Source organism: Melospiza melodia, chromosome 12 (assembly GCF_035770615.1).
Source record: "Melospiza melodia melodia isolate bMelMel2 chromosome 12, bMelMel2.pri, whole genome shotgun sequence".
Lineage (NCBI taxonomy): Eukaryota > Metazoa > Chordata > Aves > Passeriformes > Passerellidae > Melospiza > Melospiza melodia.
Genome location: NC_086205.1, coordinates 17,891,313 through 17,910,288, shown reverse-complemented (window position 1 = coordinate 17,910,288; position 18,976 = coordinate 17,891,313). Strand labels below are relative to the sequence as shown.

Below are 18,976 nucleotides of genomic sequence, written 5' to 3'. Positions count from 1 at the left end.
CAGATTAGCACTGGTGTGGCTTTTTGGCTTGTGCCCATCCCGGGTGAGATGAGATAATTGCATCGGGCACAGTCCCTGGTGTAAGGTGGTGCTGGGGAAGATGGAGAGGAGGGCAAGGGGCCCTGGCAGTGGTCTGTTGAGTTGTTCCTGTGCTGTGGGAAGCTGTCTGTGTGCCAAGCAGTTCTTGCTGGTAGCTCAGGAGCACTGAAGGTGTGTGTGAAGCTCAAGTGGCTCTGACCTGGACTGGGATATTACTGGTCCTGGTAGGTCAGGAGCGCTCAGTGCTCCTCTCTGCAGCCCGTTCTGGAAAGTGCCTCCTTGCTCTGTGCTCGGTGAGGAGTTGGGAAGCACTGAGAATGCTCCCAACCTTTTACTTGCACCCAGCAGCTCCGGTGAGCTGTGCTTGCAGGGTGAGAGCTACATCAGACCCCTGATTGTTGTGGCAAGGGGCTGCTGCAGGGGAAGGGGAGACACTGTAATCCTCTGCTCTGTGTTCTTGTTTCACATCCTGCCTGAAGATGGTTTTGCCCCGTTTTATTAGTGGCAGCCTTTAGGAATGTGCTGGCCGCTCCAGCCTGGAATAGGCTGGTGAGCTTGCAGCGTCCTTTAATTTGCGGAGCTGCCGTGTGCCGGGAAGGCAGCCCAGGAGCCGCCAGCCCCTGAGCAGCGCAGCCTGCTCCACATCGCTTCCATCTGCCCCGAGCCCCGTGAGCAGCGCAGCCTGCTCCACATCGCTTCCATCTGCCCCGAGCCCCGTGAGCAGCACAGGCTGCTCCACATCGCTTCCATCTCCCCGGAGCCCCAGTCCCTCCCTGCGCGTCCGGAGAAGCCGGGGTTAAATGGTGCCCGGGGCCAGGCGTGGCAGGAGCAGCAGCCGCTCCGGGGCAAAGCGGGGAGGTGCTGGGGCTGTGTGTGGGTGGCAGCCCTGCCCAGGACCCTTGTCCCTCCCTGCAAAGCCCCTGTAGTCTCTCTCTCGCCGCCCGCAGCGGGGCTCGGTATTCCCTGGCAGCGCTGGCAGTCCGCCCTTTGCGTTTCGGCAGAGCCCTGCGTGAGCACCCGTGCTCAGATAAAGTTGGGAGCGCTGTCATTAGGCTGGGCCGCACTCTGCTCGGGATGTTTGGTTTCCTCTCCCCCCTCCCCAGCCCTGTGGAAAGGTGTTCTGTTTCGCCTGGCTCGGCGGCGCTCCGGGAGCAGCTGCCTTTGTTCTGCCGTGCATCCCGCTCGCCCGGCGGATCCTCATGGGTGAGGGTGAGCCAGCCCAGCGCTGAGCCCGCACCCCGGCACCCCCGCTCCGGGGGACGCCAGGGCAGGACAGGGGGCTTGTCTGCTTGTCTAGAGTGAAATCGCAGTGGGGATCTCTCCTGCAGATCTCGGCTAAGTGCTCTTCCTATCTTTTGAAAAGTTTGCCGTGGGCATCCTGTCCAGGTGGTTTTTACTGAGCGGCAGCACCCGAAAACTTGTCCCATATATTAATTTAACACCGTGAATCCCTTTGGACGGGTCGAGTCTTTTTTAACTTGTTTTTAAATCATGATGCAAGTTCGAAGCAACTGTAGAGGATGGGAAAAAATGTAGCTGGAGTGATGCCCTGCAAACACAGGACCTGTTGGCTGTGAGTGTGGATGGGAGCACACAGGTGACGGAGAATACAGCTGGGTTATGGTGCACAGAACCAGTGATTGATTCTCAGAAAGGTCCTTGGGGCTTCTGTCCCAAATCTGCACACAGCAGCAGCCAAATGCTCGGCTGCATTACCGTACCACTGGTGTCGAGCATTGCGTCTCGATCCCTTTGTGAATGTTTAGGTTCTTGGTAGCAGCAAAGCCGGTGCCTGGAAAAAAACAGCCCTGGAATCTTTGTAGAAAATAAATAGGAGAAGTTTCTTGGAGCAGCTCCTTTAGAGCAATTCCACAGCTCTCTTGAGTTCCTAAACTTGTAGAAAAGTGACAGGGGAAAGTTATTGTTTCTTTTCTTTTCCCTGCCTGTCTTTTCTTTTTTTTCTTTTCTCTTTTTTTTGGCCATTCCCCCCTCCTTCCCTTCCCTTTGCTTTTTAGAGATTGGTGATAAGGAATTCTAACTACTTAATGAGCTGGGAGAGGCCTCTCTCCATTGGAGTGGAGGACTCCAGGTGGCACTTTGACAGATTGGACAGGTAAGGCAGGAGAGCCCCACCTCCTCCTCCTTGCCTATAGTTAGGTATATAAGGGAAACTTCAATTATGCAGAGAGGCACACTCTGAGTCCTGTTATCTCCACAGTAGCATCCCATATTTTTAGGGTCTTCTAGGGGGTGGGAGGTGTTTGTCAAAATCCTGGAGCCAGAAGAAAGAACAGCAGCGTTGATCAATTTGACTGCTAACATGTTGTACCTGGAAAACAATGCCCAGTCCCAGTATAGCGAGGTAAGGACTCTAGGTTTCAGCTGTGATATCACTAATGTATTTTTATTTTTAGTGAATACGTGCAGTTTCTTCACCCCTGAAGTTAGGTGTGGAATATACACTTGTTTTTGTGAGACTTTTGCATTTTACAATGGGAAGCAGAGTTTGTTGGGCTAAATATCTAAATGAGAGCGAACTTCAAATCTTTACATTTGGGACAGCAAATCTGTTTTGGGAAGCCTGATCAGCCAACATAATTTTCTTTCATTGGAGAAGCAAGGCAAGGCAGTTTTTATGGTGGGCAATGCACACAGATTGCATTCCTGTAGCAGACTGAATACTAGCTGTGTTGTCTGCATTATAACTCTTTTACGAGTCTTTTATTGCCAAAATTACTGCTTGTGGTTTCAAGTGGATGGTATCTAGGAAATAACTAAAATTGTGTTAAAAATCCCTTCTTAGGTTACTTTTTAAAGCATAAAAATATGCAAACAAAGGTCCTCTGCTGCAAATGCTGTGTTAGCGTCCGCACCAACACCTCTTTTACTCAGTGCTGTTTATACCTTGCCTCATAACTTGCAGCAGCAAGGTATTTTACACAGAGTGTTTGCAGAGGCATATTATATAAGGATAAATGCGTGTACAATAGATGCATTTTACTTTCTACAGCCCTTTGCACTTCATGAGTGTGAGTGAGACGCAAACTTCAGGTGCAGCTTTGATTTCATTTTTTAAAATTATTTATTTAATTGCTTTTAACCAGCTTGGTTCAATGCTTTGTAAGGTGGCACTGGAGAGGATTGCCACACGCTGTGCAAATCTTGGAGGAAGTTACTGGGGTTGAGGGAGATCTAACGACAATATTGGTTTACATTCCAGCGGAGACAGCAGCTGTGTTGACACTTGCCAGAGTGGCAAAGCAGCCAAAGCTCTGTGTGCGCGTGTGTGTATATTCCTGAAGAAAAGGCTTCAAGTGGAGGGCACGGGGTACGAGCCCCAAAGCAGACAGAACCACAGCCACTTGGGAGAGAAAACAAAGTAGAAATTGAAAGGCGGAGAGCATAGCTGGGAGATGAGGCAGGTGGTGAGGAGAAGCCTGTTGAAGGTTTACTCAAGGCTTGCACGCCTGGGATGGCGGGTCTGTGACTGGCGAGAGCGAGGGGTAAACTGAAACCAGCGTGCTCTCCCCGTCCCTGTCTGCAGGGAGCCCAAACCCCGGTGCGTGCGCGCCCGCTTCCTCTGCTCCTCCATGCAGGAGACCCAAATGGGTGACTTTTGTTTTTTTCCTAGGTTAATTATAAACTCTTAAATGTGGAGAGAGCCCTTCTTGGAGTGTTTGCTTGGTGTTATTTGTCTGCTGCTATCTGATCAACTTTCGCTGAATAGCAGCAGTGGGGCTGTGGAGTCCCTATGGTTGACTGGCTGGGCTCATCTGTCAGGAGCAATGCGCTCAGGAGCGTTCTCGCTCTGCTTTAATGCCACTCGTCACTGCTGCTGTCAGGGGAGGTTTTTTAAAAGGCTTTAGCACAGATATTTTATTTTTTTTCCACCTCCCCTTGCTCTCCCTCTTAGCTCCTTGGATTTTAACAAGGTGCACTGACTTTATTCATCCAGTGAAGCATTGTACTCTGGGGAAGGCAAACCCCATTAGCATTGACTTGGCTTCATTTCTGAGGAAGAGCAGCCTCGCTAATGACTTGTCTCAAAAGAGAGGGAGACTTGTTAATGCTCAATTAAAATATATTGGTAATGATGAACCTCACCCACCTTAAGCTTGCAAACAAGAAGTAGACTTTGGCATGAATTCCTTAGAAAAGAAGAAAAAAATAAAAAGCTTTCAATGTGCAAATAGAAGCAGAACTTTGTTGTCACTGCTAATTGCAGTTCAGATTTTAGAGCTGTTGCTGGGTTGGTCACAAGGCAGACATACCAACTCGTGAACAACTTAGTATCGGCGACTTTCTGGGTAGAAATGGACCTTATTTAAGGGAAGGAAATAATTTCCCCTATATTAAAGTCAAGTTTTAAGATGAAGAGCAGGGGTTGCTCTCTCATCCCAAGCCTGTTGCTTGGGGTGCTGTGCCCAGCCACCCCAGGATGTTGGCTGCGTGCTGGCAGATGCTGAGCTCTGCTGTCCTCACACACTGGCTCCGTGGTGCCTTCAGCCCTGGGAATGCATTCCCAGCCTGGGAACGGGCCCTTGCACCCTTGCACAAGCCCCAGTGCAGGCTGTGTGGCCGGGGCGGTGAGCTTGCACCATCGCCCACAGCCACCCGTGCCTGCGAGCGGGGTGCCCAACGCCATGGGCAGATGGGTTCCTTCCAAATGGGTCAAATCTGCTTGGGAAAAGCTGAGAGAGGGGAGAAGGGTGTTAAAGTGAATCACAGCCCTGGGAGGCTGGAGGTGGAACCTGTTTGAACCACTTTTTCAGCTTAATCTATCCCAGCATTTGATCTGGGTCAGTTGTAAGAATAATTAAGCTCTTTGTTGGTAGAGCACTGGACTTGATGACCCTGGAGATGTGCTCTTGTGTGCTTATGAGTAGGTGATGTGAAAAGGAGAGAGACTTTGGGTGGTTATTAATAGGATGATGAGGTACTGATGAATAGGAACCCTTTGAATGTCACTGTGTCTTCCTGCCTGATCTCCACATGTGGAATTTTGTGTTGTGCACAAATGTTGTGTTTGTGAGATAACATGCACAAAATAGGGTGTGAAGGAGAGAACCTGCAAGTTTGTCTGGTCTTGTCCAAGTTTCCTGTGTCCTTATGAGGGGAGATGAGAGCAGTAGTGATTCCCTTTAGGGACTCTTGGGTTCCTCTGCAGTTTGGCTGAGTGATAATGCAGAGTTTGGAGTGCTTGCTAAAATCAAATTAAATCATTGCCAAAAGAATAAACGCATCTTGTTCAAACACTGATAAGAAATATGTGCCATGACTTTTTATTATATCCATCATCCTTCCCAAAGATCTTCCTGCTCTTTGTGGGAGACAAATTAAAGAATCTCTTTCCATTAAGATTTTTATCATCGTTGTGGGGGGGAAACTAGTTTTATTCTAAAAGAACTTGTGCACTGCTTTATGGGTTTTTGGCAGCATTCCTTCACGCTGAAAATTAAGAAGAGCAATATACATATGACTGCAAATATATTTGAGGGTTAGGATAGCCTCTTCAGAAGGGTGCATTTTGGTTTTGTTTTTCTTGTCTCTCTTAGCTTTTAAGTAATAATTCACAAGTGTGTGTTTGAGCTGCAGTGCCCTGGTTGTGAGTCCTTTCTTTGTAGAAGCAGTTCAGCAAACCTTAGTTTAAGGTGAAAGACTCTGGGGGTTGAGATATAACTGGTATTTTGAGCATCAGCTTCATTTGTGTGCAGTGAAAGTGTGTCCAGGGTTTATCATGCTTGTTGTCAGCTTGGATTTGGCTGAGAGCTACCAGAGGACAAAGCTGTGACTTTGCTTGGCTGATTTTGCAACATGGCACAGTTGTCATTTGACAAAGGCTCTTTCCCTCTTGCTGCCCCTTCTCTGTGGCCCGCAGCCAAACTTGAGGTGAAGGAAGCAATCTCTCAGAGATGCTGCCTGGTTGCTGCCCAGAAGGGAAGCCCACCTGCTTCCTTCCTGGAGGTATCAGGAGGAAAGGATTGTCTGTGCATTACCCTCTGAACCCCACATCTTGTCTAACCCATGATGAAAACATTTGGATAAATGCTATATAAAGCCTAACACTGGATAGATGCTGTATAAAGCCTATTTTTTTTTTTCTCAAGGCAGAAGGCTTTGGCTAAACCAGATTCTCTCTCCTGCTCTCCTATTTGTGATGCTACCTTGGAGTTTTGCTGGCTCTGAGCAGGCAAACAATTCCCAATCCCTGGGGAGGGAAATCTCTTCCTGAGCTGTGCAGGATTCAGATGTGAGTTCCATGCCTTCCAGTGGACTCTCTTCATTTAAATGGTATCAACACCCCACATGGGTGGGCACAGTCTATCATTAGGAGCAAGAAATAGGGAGATGCATTGGAGGTTGTGTTTCATGATGGTATCCCTGCAATTCCAGCTACGCTTCTTGTGCATTCATCCTTCAGTTTTGCTGTAATTGCACTTAGGGGATTAAAGTTTTTGTGATGTGGTGCCATCTGTGCAGGCTGGAGAGGCATGTGTCTTATCCTTGAGGTGCAGAGGTCTTCTGCAAGATTGCAGAGGCCCTATATAGCCAGGTTCTCTTTTTCAAAGAGGTTTTCAAACTGCATTCCAGTTGCAAAGGTTTAATCTGAAGATGAAAAGCCGAAGGTTGGAAATGAGCTGATATTTTGTTTGGAGAGACTAAGTGGATGCTACTGCCCTGTTTGGGTTTGCCAGGGAAGAGGGTTGAGTAGACTGGAGAGATGGGTAGTGGGAAGTTGAGACCTGCCTCTTGCCATGTGCCCACCTCCCTCCCAGCTGAAACAAGGGGATCGTGCTGCAGGAAAAACACAGGGAAGGGCAGGAGTTGAGTATGCCTCCAGTAAAGATCCACCCCTCACTGCAGCAGGTTTGTCATGCCATGGATCGCCTTTTGTTCTCTCCTAGGGTTCCAAAAGTTTCCTGTGGTAGTACGGGCAATAGGACCCCCATGCAGAGCAGCAAGCTGGGGATTTTGCCTGGAGAAATCCTCTCCTTGTTTAGGTGGAGGGATGAGCCCTCAGCGGATTGTAACCTGCATGTGGATGGAAAAAATAAAATGTGTGCTTTATCACACAGAAATGAAACCTGCTGACATTTGACCATCTGCACTGCTTTAACTGCACAGTACTTGTGCAGAAATCAGGGCAGTCTGGCTGTGTGTGAAGTGTTGGTACTGCTCAGTTACGTACGTGCTCTGGGGTTTGTACAGTCATGTAATTACACTTGACATCAGGTTGGAAATGGCAGCTCCATTTTACAATTTTCCATGGTCAAAAGAAAGATTAGTAAGCACTATGAAATCAGGGACAGATGATCTTCTCAGTTTCTTGTTTCATTTGGCAAAAAATAACCCCAACTAAATATTTTCTAATAGGAAAATACATTTTTCAATGTGAGACATGAAAAAGAGCTGCCATTGCAGCGTGGTCAGGATGTTTTACATCTTGAAGTGGTTGCAACAGGTGATCCATTTTCTTTGCTGTAAGTTGACATTGGTTGAGAAGGGATGAAATTATCCATATATATATATATATATACAGGGTGTGTGTGTGTGTATATATATATACATAGTCTGGTAATGTTTTTTCCTTGGGGACTAGAATTGCTCTTTTGACTAGTTATTTTTATTGGTCTGACTTGAATCTTCGATAGTGTCACCAACACCCAATTTCTCTGATTTTCTTCTTCCAGCATGAGCCTAGTTATGCTATTGCCTACCTTCCTCAGGAGCTATTTTTCTTTCTTTTAACCTGCTTTGTTTTAAATAATGATCTAATGGCTTTAAGTTGAGTGAAATAGTTTTTTTTTTTTCTCCTTGGGCATAGAGAAACACCAGAAAGCAACTTTTTCTACCTTGTGTTTCAGCCCATCTGGTGGCAACCTTTTTGTTTGCATTTGTCAAGTTATGCCTTGTGGAAAATATAAATTCTGTGGAAGGGTTTATTTCCAGTTGCAGCTCTGTTTACCGTGAGACAGAAGCTTCAGTAGATCTATGAAGAAGACATGGCATTTGCAACAGGAAAGTTGTGGATGTGGGATGTGAGAGGGTGTAAACCATTTGCTTTGCACTTTTTCCTCTGGAAGGCATTAGTTATAACTAGTGGAGAAACTACTTATTTCATTATCGTGGAGGGCTGAATAAAAGCGGGTGTTGCCTGGCTCAAGGCAAATTTTAAATTCTATTTACAAAATGTTCCCACTGAAAAAAAAATCTGGAAACGCTTCAGAAAGGAGCTCTTGCACCGATGGATTTGTGCTAGACATTGTTAAACCCTGTTATTTTTCTGGCACTGCCTCCAACGCCTCTTGAGAATGTGCAGAGTAGGCAATAAAATGAATGCAACTCTTTTAAAGCTAGGTTGCATAAATCATGAGAAAGGAGAGGAGCTTCTTGTACTCCAACAGCAGCACTCACTCCATCCTCTCCAGCACAGAAGTGAGCTCAAAGCTCTTTGTGCCACTTGGCCTGGGTTAGTATTAAGTCACTTTTGGTATCAAGTAGAATTAAGAGGAAAATAATTACTCTCCAAGGGTGTTAAGGTTCAACTTTTTTTCCCCTTGCACGTGCTTTCTGGATTCTCTGTCTCAGTGCCATGATCCTTGCAGTCCCCTGTCAGCTCTCCAAGGCAGTGATCTTTAGTGTGACACGTGAGCTCAGCCATGGTCATGCATGCGGGTGGGTCTCTCCAATGAATAAACTTGCGGTTCTTAAAAATCTCCCTGTTTTGTTTTGTTCAGTTACAGTACTAAATTATTTCTGAGAAATCTTCCCGTTTTCAGTCTCCCAGAGCTTCCCATCAGAACTTTGCTGTGCTGGGTGAAGAGGCTGTAATTGTCAGATGGATTAAAGAGCTGTAGGAGCAGACCATGGCATAAAGCTTTCTGTGTAGCAGCCCAGAACATACAAGGCTTTGCAATTGATGATTTGGCTGTGAGTTACTGGCAAGAAAGGTTCACCCCTGTTTCTCTGCACTATTTCATATAAGCACACTAGGTCCTGGGTGAGAATCTTGGCTCTCTTCTAAAGGAGGGCCTATGAGAGCCTCTCCAGGGTTAGCTTAGCTGCTGGGCCAAGGAGCAAAGAGCAGGGGGATTGGGGTTTTGCTTCTGTAAGGCTGCTAATAGAAGGAGTAAACCCAGTAAGAAACAACTGTTCAGTAAATCTCAGATAAGACCCTGGAAAGGTTTAGGTCCTTGGCATTGGCAAATGCCTCTTTGGAAACTTGAATTTAAATTTGGTGATTTTATTTGAAATTACTGGCCATTGTTATCAGCTTGATGTACAAGCAAGCTACAAAAACCATGGAAGATGTCCAGGGCAGCTTTTTTGTTGGTTGAATGTTTGCCTTTTTAATTTTTTAAATTTTTTTTGGTGCCTGTTGTTTTTTTTTTTTTAATTTGTACTAGAATTGAGTCACCTGGGAATTGATCCAAGTGTGCTCAGTGATATCTTGTATTTTTGCAAATCTCTTGCCACTGCTGTTTCACCTGGGGTCTTAGTGGAACAGCTAAAGGAGCAGAGTTTTAACCAGGACGTGTGTGTTCTATCTTGAGTGGATGGCTTGAGGTGTGATGTATTTCTGGGCTTGTGCTCAGTCGTCCGCTCACTCTGGAAGTGGACCCGAGTGGCAAGGCTGAGCATGCTTGAAAATTAATGCATTGATTGGAGCCCAGCAGCCTCTTGGGATCAATTCCAGAGTTTGGATCCGGATTAAACTTCCCCCCAAGGACTTTGGGAAGTGGTGTACAAGGGGACCTGGTGAAATTTGAGACTAGTCCAACTTCCTCAAGATGGCAAGAAGATGAATGTTTTAACCAAGGGCAAGAAAGTGGGAGGAGACACCCAGTTTAGGGAGGGAAGGGGAAATATTTTATGGTGGGGTAGTGTCTGGGAATGAAAGGGATGGATTGTGTCTCAGCAGATATGAATCTTTCAGTTTTAATCCACATCTAGGAAGTAAATACACAGAATCTTGCCAGCTCTGGGGAGAGGGGAGGAGGTGCTGGGCTCCTAGGCTGTGCTGCTGAGGCAGAAATGCCTGTGCTGCAGAGCCCTGGTCCAGCTGTGTCAGGGGATGATGCACAGGGCTGGAGCACAGCGCCTCGGGAGCCAAGGGGAACAGAACAATGGGAATAGGTGGATGCCAGCAGAAGTGTTGAGTCAGCAACTGGATCTCTGCTGATGGGAAATGACTGAAAAGTGTATTTAATAATTTTGCTGGTTTGTTTTAGCTTTTTTAGGTAACGTCATGGGTCTTTGGGAATCACAAAAGTATTTTTTGGAGAGCGATGGCACAAAAAAAAATTTCTAAGTGCTCTGTAAAATTTGGATTCTGCAGATTTAAGTTATGTCTGAGATTCTCAGTAGCCTCTGCAAGCCTTTACTGTGATTTCTCACTGCTGCAGTTCTGTTCTGCATTTAATCCATAGTCAAAGGATGGGCTCCTCAGGAGTGCTGGTGGTGATTGACTAGAACTGAATAGATGAGTAAATCTCCCTGCACTTTCTTTCAGCAGCAGGAAAGTATGCAAGAAGTTCTTTTAAAGGAAACTAGAATGTACCCTAGCTAGGTGTCACCAGGACTTTGCCACTTCAGTATCATGCAGTAGTTTCCTGTTTCCAAAGTTGTTGAGATGAGCCTTGGTCAGTCTGTGTTTTGTGTCTGAAAGGAATTGTGAATGTTCAAGTTGGGATGGGGGGGTAGGGAGTTTAATCTGGTGTCTGATGGAAATTAGTAGGTATATTATTACTCAGAAATCTGGAACAGCTTTCTCTATGCACAGGGAAAGGTCTGTGCATCTGAATACCTCAAATGGAAATCTCTGAAGCTGTGCCTTGCATAAATGACCACGGCACCATGTGTCCTGGTGCTTGGTGCAGTCAGTAGTATTGGACAGGGAGGGAAGTGCTGAAAACTGAGTTTTGCTGTTAGACATTGGAAGCCCCATGGCAGAGAGCCCATTGGAAATCCTGCATGTGCAGCATATGTGGCAAAGTGATTTCAATAGTTGGGGAAAATATTCTTGATGTTTATAAAGCTGATGGAGTGAAGCCACTGTGAATGAGGCAGTGCCTTTGCATGGATGTTGTGTCTGTGTGCACTAACACCCCCTCTCTCAAAGACAGCTTTTGTGTTTCGTGTATGCACAGCCTGGCATCTTTGGAAAATACCACATAAAGTTCCTGCTCACCTCTGAGTAAGCTGCAGTAGTGATGTGAAGCTGTTTCTGTACAGGTCTCCTGGCTGTGTGTATCCTGCTGTACTGAACCCCAGCAGATCCTTGGGCTCAGGCAATGCCAGTGTGGTGCAGCCCAGGAGCTGCTTTCCTACAAAAACTAGTGTTGGAAGGCAAAGCCCTGCCTCCTTTTGTTCTCTGCAGTTGGGATCTAATCCGAATTTGGCATCCAGTCCTCTTGACTCCCCCCTCAACCTTGAAAGCTTTTCAGTCTTCTGTTTCATGTCCAGGCTTTTGGGATCACCATGCAAGAGTTTTCTTGCTTGATTTGGACAGAAGCAATGGCCAAATACATTAAAAAATCCAGTAGATCTCCCTTTTACCTATAAGGACTCTGATGCTGCAGTGTAACCCTTTTCCTCTGCTTGCTCTAACTTGTTTTGATCTGCCCTTTGCCCTCCTATAACTCTTCTTATGAATTCTTATATTCCATAGTTGCACCATGCTTCAAAGAGTGGGCGTGGGGGGTTTATGTGTGTGGCTTTTTTTTTTTCTTTTTTCTTTTTCTCTTTTTTTTTTCTGTGTGTTTAACTGCTTGACTTATTTAACTTGCAGATTATCTGAATTTCTTGTTCTGACTAAAATGCTACCTAGCTGGAGTATTTTACTTTCATGTCTAAAAGATGATGCATTTGGATTTTATTGAGCATAATGATGAATTTGGGAGCTAACTTTAATTCCTGGTTCTAATCTGACCCTGGTTATTCACTGTCCTTGTGCCCTTTGGCCATACTTTGGTGGTTACTGTGCCTGCAGCCTTTCACTGTGGATGACACACCGATATCCTGTCCAGCCTAAGCTGCCCTCTCAACACAATAAAATGCTGCATGTCTGAGATGACTGATAACATCAATGGTTACTGTCCAGTAAAGAGCTTTAGAAACAAGGCAGCTTTAATCAACTACTGGAGTTTTCCTCTCCAGCCCCTGCTTCTCCTCCCCACCTCCCCATTTGTATTTTAATTGGTCCCTCTTAATGTTTAAAGTTCTATTTTTATTTTTTTATTCAACTTTTCAGCATTGCTGTACAAACTCAGCACATAGGATTTCTGGGCAGCTGTCTGAGCTAGGATCTCACAGTTGTTCTCAGCCACTGAAATCAGGCAAAAAAAGCCTTGCCAAGATCTTGGCATTTTTTTCTGATGCAGGTCTTTGTCTTGAGTTATGTTTACATCTCCTGGGAGCATGAGGGGGTGCTTTTCCTATTTGTCTGTGCTTTATGGCTCTTCAGATCTTTGTTGATGTTGTGTTGTCCAGCTGGTAATAGGAGAATGTAGGAAACTCTTGGCTTCTCTTTCAGTTTTAGGAAGCTGAGTGTTTGGGTTATTAATCAATTTCTTTTAAGATCATGGAGTTGTAATGTCTTGTGATTTCATGTGTTTCATAGAGATGATATTGTACGATTTACTTTTTTTTTTTACTGCCTTCTCTTTTTTGTTGGTATGTTTTCAAATTACATGTCAAATAAATTGCTGAGCACAAGCTCAGGGTCAAGAAATGACTGTGTGCAGCGGGGGTGGGTCTTGGACTTTCCTGTTAAAACTGTCTGAATTTTCAAAATAACTGAGCATAGCCGAGATACTCTAATGAAAGTGGTTTATGTTTATGAAAGGGATTTTTTGTTTTTATAAAGCTTTATAGTCTAAAAACCCTAAAATGACTTTCAGAAACACTGTTGCTTTCTATGCAAGTAGAACTTTTTTCAAGAGCCCGATTTAGAAATTTAAGAGCCTTAAATGCTGCTCTAGGGAAATCAGGGGTTTTATTTTTATGTGCACTGGAAAATATTTAGAAGTACTTAGTGTAGTGTGACCAGCCTTAATATTTCTGTGGAGTGGGATGCACTGTCACTCTGATAATCCTTGAATTAGACAAGGTCTCTTAAGTGAACCTGTGGCAGGTGGTAGGAGTCAGGAATTACAGGCATTCCTGCTTTGGGCTGTACTTGTTTTAAAAGACACCCTGCTCCTGGCTGAAAAACAAAATGAATTAACCAAGGGGCAAAACTCAAAGTTTAGCTAAAACAGAAAACTATTACAGCTGGGGGGAACAGGACGACTCCAAAGCTTACAGCCCTTGTGGGTGGACAGGAACTTGCCCTCACGTTGCTTTTTGTTCATTTGTCTCGTCCTCTGCGCCCACAAATACTTGCATATGTGGACTCTAACTTGAACATGAAGTTCTGCTGCATTCAACAGTCCTGTGGCTCAGTGAAATGTGACCTGCAGCCGTACAGGGTATGGCTCTCGAAATTGTGCTGCTTCTGCGAACCTGAGGTGTGTAGATGTGGCACTGTGTGCCTGCTGGAATAGCTCATCCCAGTGAAAATGGCACAGGCTCTTCTGCCTCCTCCTGTGTACAAGCCAAATTGTTTTTCAGGTGTGGTTCTGTGTGTATTTGCTGTGCACTGATTTCTCCTGTTCAGCTTCTGTGGTGTATTGTTCACCAAATGGGCCACAAGGATATTGGGGATGGCTGGGACAGAAGGAATGCTCTGGTAAAGTGGGCAGAGCAGTCAAGTTTTTAAGCTTGAAACACAGTGGTGTGATTGAGTTGGTCATTTAATGGTGGGTTTTTTGAGGGGAAGAGAGTAGTTGTGGGGGCTGGGTTTGGTTTGCTTTTTTCTCCTCCCCAGCTGGTTGAAATGGAGTGTCTTCCTTAAGCTTTCCTATGTGTTTAGGTGGTGTTGGAAGCTGTCCAGGCAACTCCTAGGTTTATCTAACTACTTAACATGAAATACCTGTGCAGAAGGATTGTGTGTGTCACTCATGGGGTTTGGGTTTTTGTTCTTCTTGGAAGAAGAATTTTTTTTTTCTTTACTATTCTTGAATTTAGTTTCTTTAAATTATGGTGGTTGTACATATTGCACAGCCCTGCAGATCTCAAATAGATTACCTTCTTAATAGTATAGGAGGAAATATGCAGAAATATTTGTGCTCCCTGCTTACAGGTGGGATTGAGCTGAGGAGAGGCTGTTTGGTTGTGCTGCAGCAGGTCTGATATCCAGAGTGATTGACTCCAGGGCTTCTTTTAATTCAATGCCCTCCATTGCACCGGGAACTTGTTATATACCACTAGGATGGGAAATAGCCTCCTCTCTTCCTGGAAAAAGCAATGACCCAAGAGTGGGATTACTCAAATCAGATAGGTTTCTGGGCACAATACTAGAACAAATCAGTCTTGATAACTGTTGGTATCTTTGGTTCAACCGAAGTTACTTGTCCCCTTGCTTTTCCCATTGAGTGTATGGTGCATATTATCATTTTATCTGAGGGTTTCTAAGTGCTTGGTGTACTCAGCTCCACAGTAGCTCTGTGGAAAAGCCTCTGCAAAATAGACCCGCAGGATTTATTTCCATTTTAGAACTGGAGCTGGAGGGAGTGTGGCTAAGCCAGTGTTGAAATGAGCTGTGCATTTCTTCCCCTCATTGCTTGAAGGGGACCAGAGCAGTGTCCAAACTGAGTTTGAAAATTTTCAGTCTTTGTCTCCCTCTTTTTTTTTTTTTTTTTTTTTTTTTTTGTTTTCTGGTTGGTTTTTTGTTTGGTTGAGGTTTTTTTGTGTGAGAAAACAGACTGGAGAGGCAAAGCAAATCACAGCTTTCATTGCGATGAGTGAGCTGTCTCTGCTTCAGCCCTGATCTTAGCTGAGGGCCATGGGTGGAGCCCTTTATTTCTTGGCACTGCTCTGCCATGGCACAAGCAGAGTGCTGACATTGGGTATTGTATCAGCTGCCATCACAGCAGCTGGCAGTCAGCAATATCTTGGTTAATAATTGTGATAGAAGCCCTTCTGTTGAGCTTAAGGGACTTATTTCCACCTACTAAAATCCTTTGCTAGGAAGGTTTGAAAACTTAGTGGATTTGAATCTGGATATATTTGAGGTGTCTGTAGTCTGATTTGGATAGGAAATATTTATCCTGCTGCTTTTAAGATAGCTGTTGTCCAGTGGGATTCTGAATGTTTCCCTGGGCCAGCACAGCAGTATTGCTGTAAGTTGCTTACCAGTCCTACAAGAGTTGGCCCTAGTGCATCATTGTGGTGTGGTTAAGGACAAAGCACAGGATGTCCTAAGTGCTGTGCAAATCTCCTTGTTGGTAATAACTAAGGAAGTTTATTAGTTTCATCACCTCCTATCTTTGGAGAATAAGCACCAGGTGTTTTGCAAGGCTTTTGGGTAGTTGGACACTGTTCTTGAGCTGTGTAGGTAGACCCAGTGGTGAGAATTAAAATGCAGTCAGTAGGTGTGTATGGTAATGCTTGATCTTTTGGTATTGGGGAGAAGGGTTTTGATAGGGGTGGAGGCATCTAGGTGTTCTACACCTGAAGGTGGTAACTTTTCGTCTGTTTTCTCAAGTGGAGAAACCCGCAAAACTCTGTGAAATGCTGCTAACTGGGTAGTTAATAGTTGGAGCTGTGTATTTTAGGGGATTTTTTTGGCGTGGAAGTCCCCTTCAGAGCTTTTCATGACTTGCACTAGTTACTTCCTTTCCAACGGAGGGTCTTTTTGCAGATCTTTCTCACAACCTTATTAATTTACACAATGGGCTTTAGGCTGGAGAGCCAGGGCTGGGTTCTTGCTTGCAGGGCAGGGTGAGAGAAGGGTTTGGGTGGGCTGGGGCATCTTCCCCTGCTCGGGCTGTGCCGTGCTGGAGCATTTGCATTGCCCTCTGCTGGCAAGCGCCCCGGAGCCGCTGGCTCTGCTGTCCCCTGCTGTTCCCCCGTGCTCCCTGGGGACATCCACCCTCCCGGCAGCACAACCGAGCTTAAACCATCGCCAGTTTCCAGTCTGGTTTTAATTCAGCAGCCCCTCCTGCAGAGCCATGTTTCTCCTAACCCGCAAGCATGAGTTAGCATGAGAACCCGAAAGTGAAGCTGATGGGATGTAGGAAGCGAAACTGATAGTTCGAGATGTGTTCTGAGATGATGTTCCGAAATACATGGTCTGAGATCTAATTGTAGCTCTCTAATTATTTGCTATTAGACTTGCCTGAAGGTTTTTATAATGGTTCAGTGATATCAATAGTTTCAGAAACTTGGTGGAGGGAACAAAATAGCAAACAAAGGCACTGAATATTAGATAATCCATACTTTCAGCTTTATATGCAATTCATTTCTTTTCACCAAATAGTTTTTATATCAGGAATTGGTGGTCAGGCTACATTTCAGTCATTTAAAATGACTGAAAAATGAGTGTGTGTTAAATTCTATGCTCCCAACCTGCCAAGAATTAATTTCTGGATGAAATGCTGTTGTGTTCCTTTCTGTGACTGGTGAAAGGAAGTGGTGTGTGTGCAAACACACGCCCTGCAGCCCCCTCCGGAGGGGCAATACCTTGCAGACAGTCTGCAGCCTCTCTTTGTTCTCCCACTCCAGGGGCCAGGGGGGTGAATTCCTGCGTGTGCCTTCCCCGGGCCTGCTGCCCCTCTAATTGTCCTGTTGTCAGAAGGCGTGTGCCTCCCCAAGCCTTATCAGATTCCTCCAAAACCTTGCAGGCAGTTCAGGTGTTGACCCCTTGAGCGCAAACAACTCCACGCCTGCCTTGGGGCAGAGCTGGGAGACCGGGCTTAGTGCCGGGCTGTGCAGACCTGGTGGCTTTGTCACAGGGATGGAGCACCTGCCTGGGGAGGGGACACAGGGGCCAGGGAAGGTGAAAGGCTGGCGGGACTCGGAGCAGCAGAAGGGGAGTCCAACAGCTGCTTGTGTCAGCATGAGGATAAGTGCAAGGAGATTAATAGTTATTTAAAGAGCAAATGGGGACACGGCATTCGGCTGTGGCATGTGAGTGTATAAATGCACTGGAATGGCTGCTCCGCCGATAACATTTAGACAGATGGTCCCTGGACTGAAAGGAATGAAAAGGATCTTGGAATATCTGAAGGATATCTTACATTTTAATGGGGCACTTATTTTATTATTTTTGTTTAATTGGATCCCAGGCAGCACCTTCAGCATCTCCAGGCTGTGCAGTCTGGTTAACACTGACCGCTTGTTTGGCCGTCTTTCCCCATTAGCTTAAGTGGCCTGGGATTAGAGAAATAGTTTTTAAGTGAAAGCTGAAACACTATTGTTCTGCTGTCTGTGTATCTGAGCTGGTGTAGGAGACTGTTTTCATCACAGCTGTCTTCTCATCATTTGCTGGTTAGGGAGTGTGTCTGATTATAATCTCCGTGAGGAATGAAACAATTGAATGATACTTGTATATTTTTGAGAAGTCTTCAGGTTTCACTAGGATATTCTGGGGCAGGAAGGTTGTTTTTTGATTAAATGCAAAATCATTGATAAGGTAAAAGACTCTTCCTGGTACAGCACATCAGAATTCTGGCTCTTTCCATATGGAATTAGCCTCGAGGGAAGACGTGTACCTAAAGTCCGTTAAATAGGTCTTGGTTGAGTGAATAGCCTGCAGGAGATGAGACATAACTGTCATCTGTGTTGCCAAAGCTGCAATCTCCTTTTGGAGAAGAAGAACCAGTCTGGATTGCTCTCTCCCCCATCAACTGTTTAGCTCTGAATCCAATTAAGTACCAGCTCTCCCATCTAACAGGGGTGCTGGGCACTAATAACATCCACACTGCTCCAGAGGGGGAAACTGAGGCAAGGAGGGCAAATGACTAACCTGAGTCACTGGTTCACCCAGGATTAGGACTCAATATGTAATTGCTTTTATTACTGTGCTGCCTGCAGGCCTGAGACAAAGGAGGCCCATTAAGTGCAGGGCTTTTTACAGGGTGAGGAGCAATCCCTGCCCTGCAGACCTTGCTGCCTGCAGTAGGGTGAGGGTGGAGGGGGAGGAGAGGTGCCTTGCCCAAGGACATAGCAAGTTACCGACAGAGCGAGGGAGGGAACCCGCTCACCAGCTCTCCCTTCTCTCTGCAGCCTATCCCAGCTTCCAAAATGAAGTTTTCTGTGCTGTTCCCCCCAACCAGACCTTCGCAGCACAGCTCCTGTGAGCTGATCCATCTCTGGAAGGTCCCATGTGCCTCACTGAAGACCCCAGAGCACCAGCCATATCTTGAGTGTTTAATAAAACCCCCAAAAATATTAGCTTGTTCTAATGAAACAAAAACCTAAGGAAGAGCTGCATTGGGTGGTTTAAATTTCTCTACTTCCATTCTGGATGTACAGCTGAGAGTGTGAAGTCTTTGTTCACGTGGAAGACACTTCATCCTTGCGAAGGGACCATCCTGTTTTCCTCTGTGAAAGGCTGAAGTGACTGGTAAAGCTGGATGTTAAAGGGCTTATCCAAAGTTCCCAAGAGAGCTCAGCAGATAGGTTGTGCCCTTCCCTTTCAGGTCTTTGGAGGAGTGTTGTGCTACTCAAAGCTTCAGTAGGGCTACTGGGTTTCCCAGTATTGAGAAAGCTTTTTGTTATGCATCTTGTGGTTGGTGCTCTGACTCAGGGAGCCTTGCTTTGTGGCTGATAAGAAGAGGAATAACTGTTGGAAAGATGAGGGAAGTTGTGAGCAGAGTAGCTGAAATACTGACAGATAGCTGAGCTTGATCACTCTGGGTGGGACTGGAGCTATAGGGTGTTGAGGGACATGAGCTGCTTGTAGCCTTGGATGAGAGAAAAAGCCAGAGTTCCTTCTGCTGTGTCAGCAGCTAACAGCAGAACCAGGTACCTTTATTGCTGCATGTTCTTGGCTGAGCCCAGAGCTGCTGGGAGTGGGCACCATAAACCTTTGTGATGCTGCTTGCCCTGA

The 18,976-nt window shown here is 45.7% G+C and overlaps 1 protein-coding gene across 5 annotated transcripts in view; it reads left to right on the top strand.

Moving 5' to 3' along the window:
- The first annotated feature begins 2,241 nt into the window (after nucleotides 1-2,241).
- TP63 (tumor protein p63) overlaps nucleotides 2,242-18,976 on the top strand; it is a 67,341-nt gene continuing 50,606 nt past the window's right edge. For all 5 annotated transcript variants that reach the window (XM_063167031.1, XM_063167030.1, XM_063167034.1 and 2 more), the window contains exon 1: nucleotides 2,242-2,401. In XM_063167031.1, coding sequence (XP_063023101.1) covers nucleotides 2,360-2,401 — 42 coding nt within the window. In that variant the 5' untranslated portion in view covers nucleotides 2,242-2,359. The remainder of the gene's footprint in view (nucleotides 2,402-18,976) is intronic.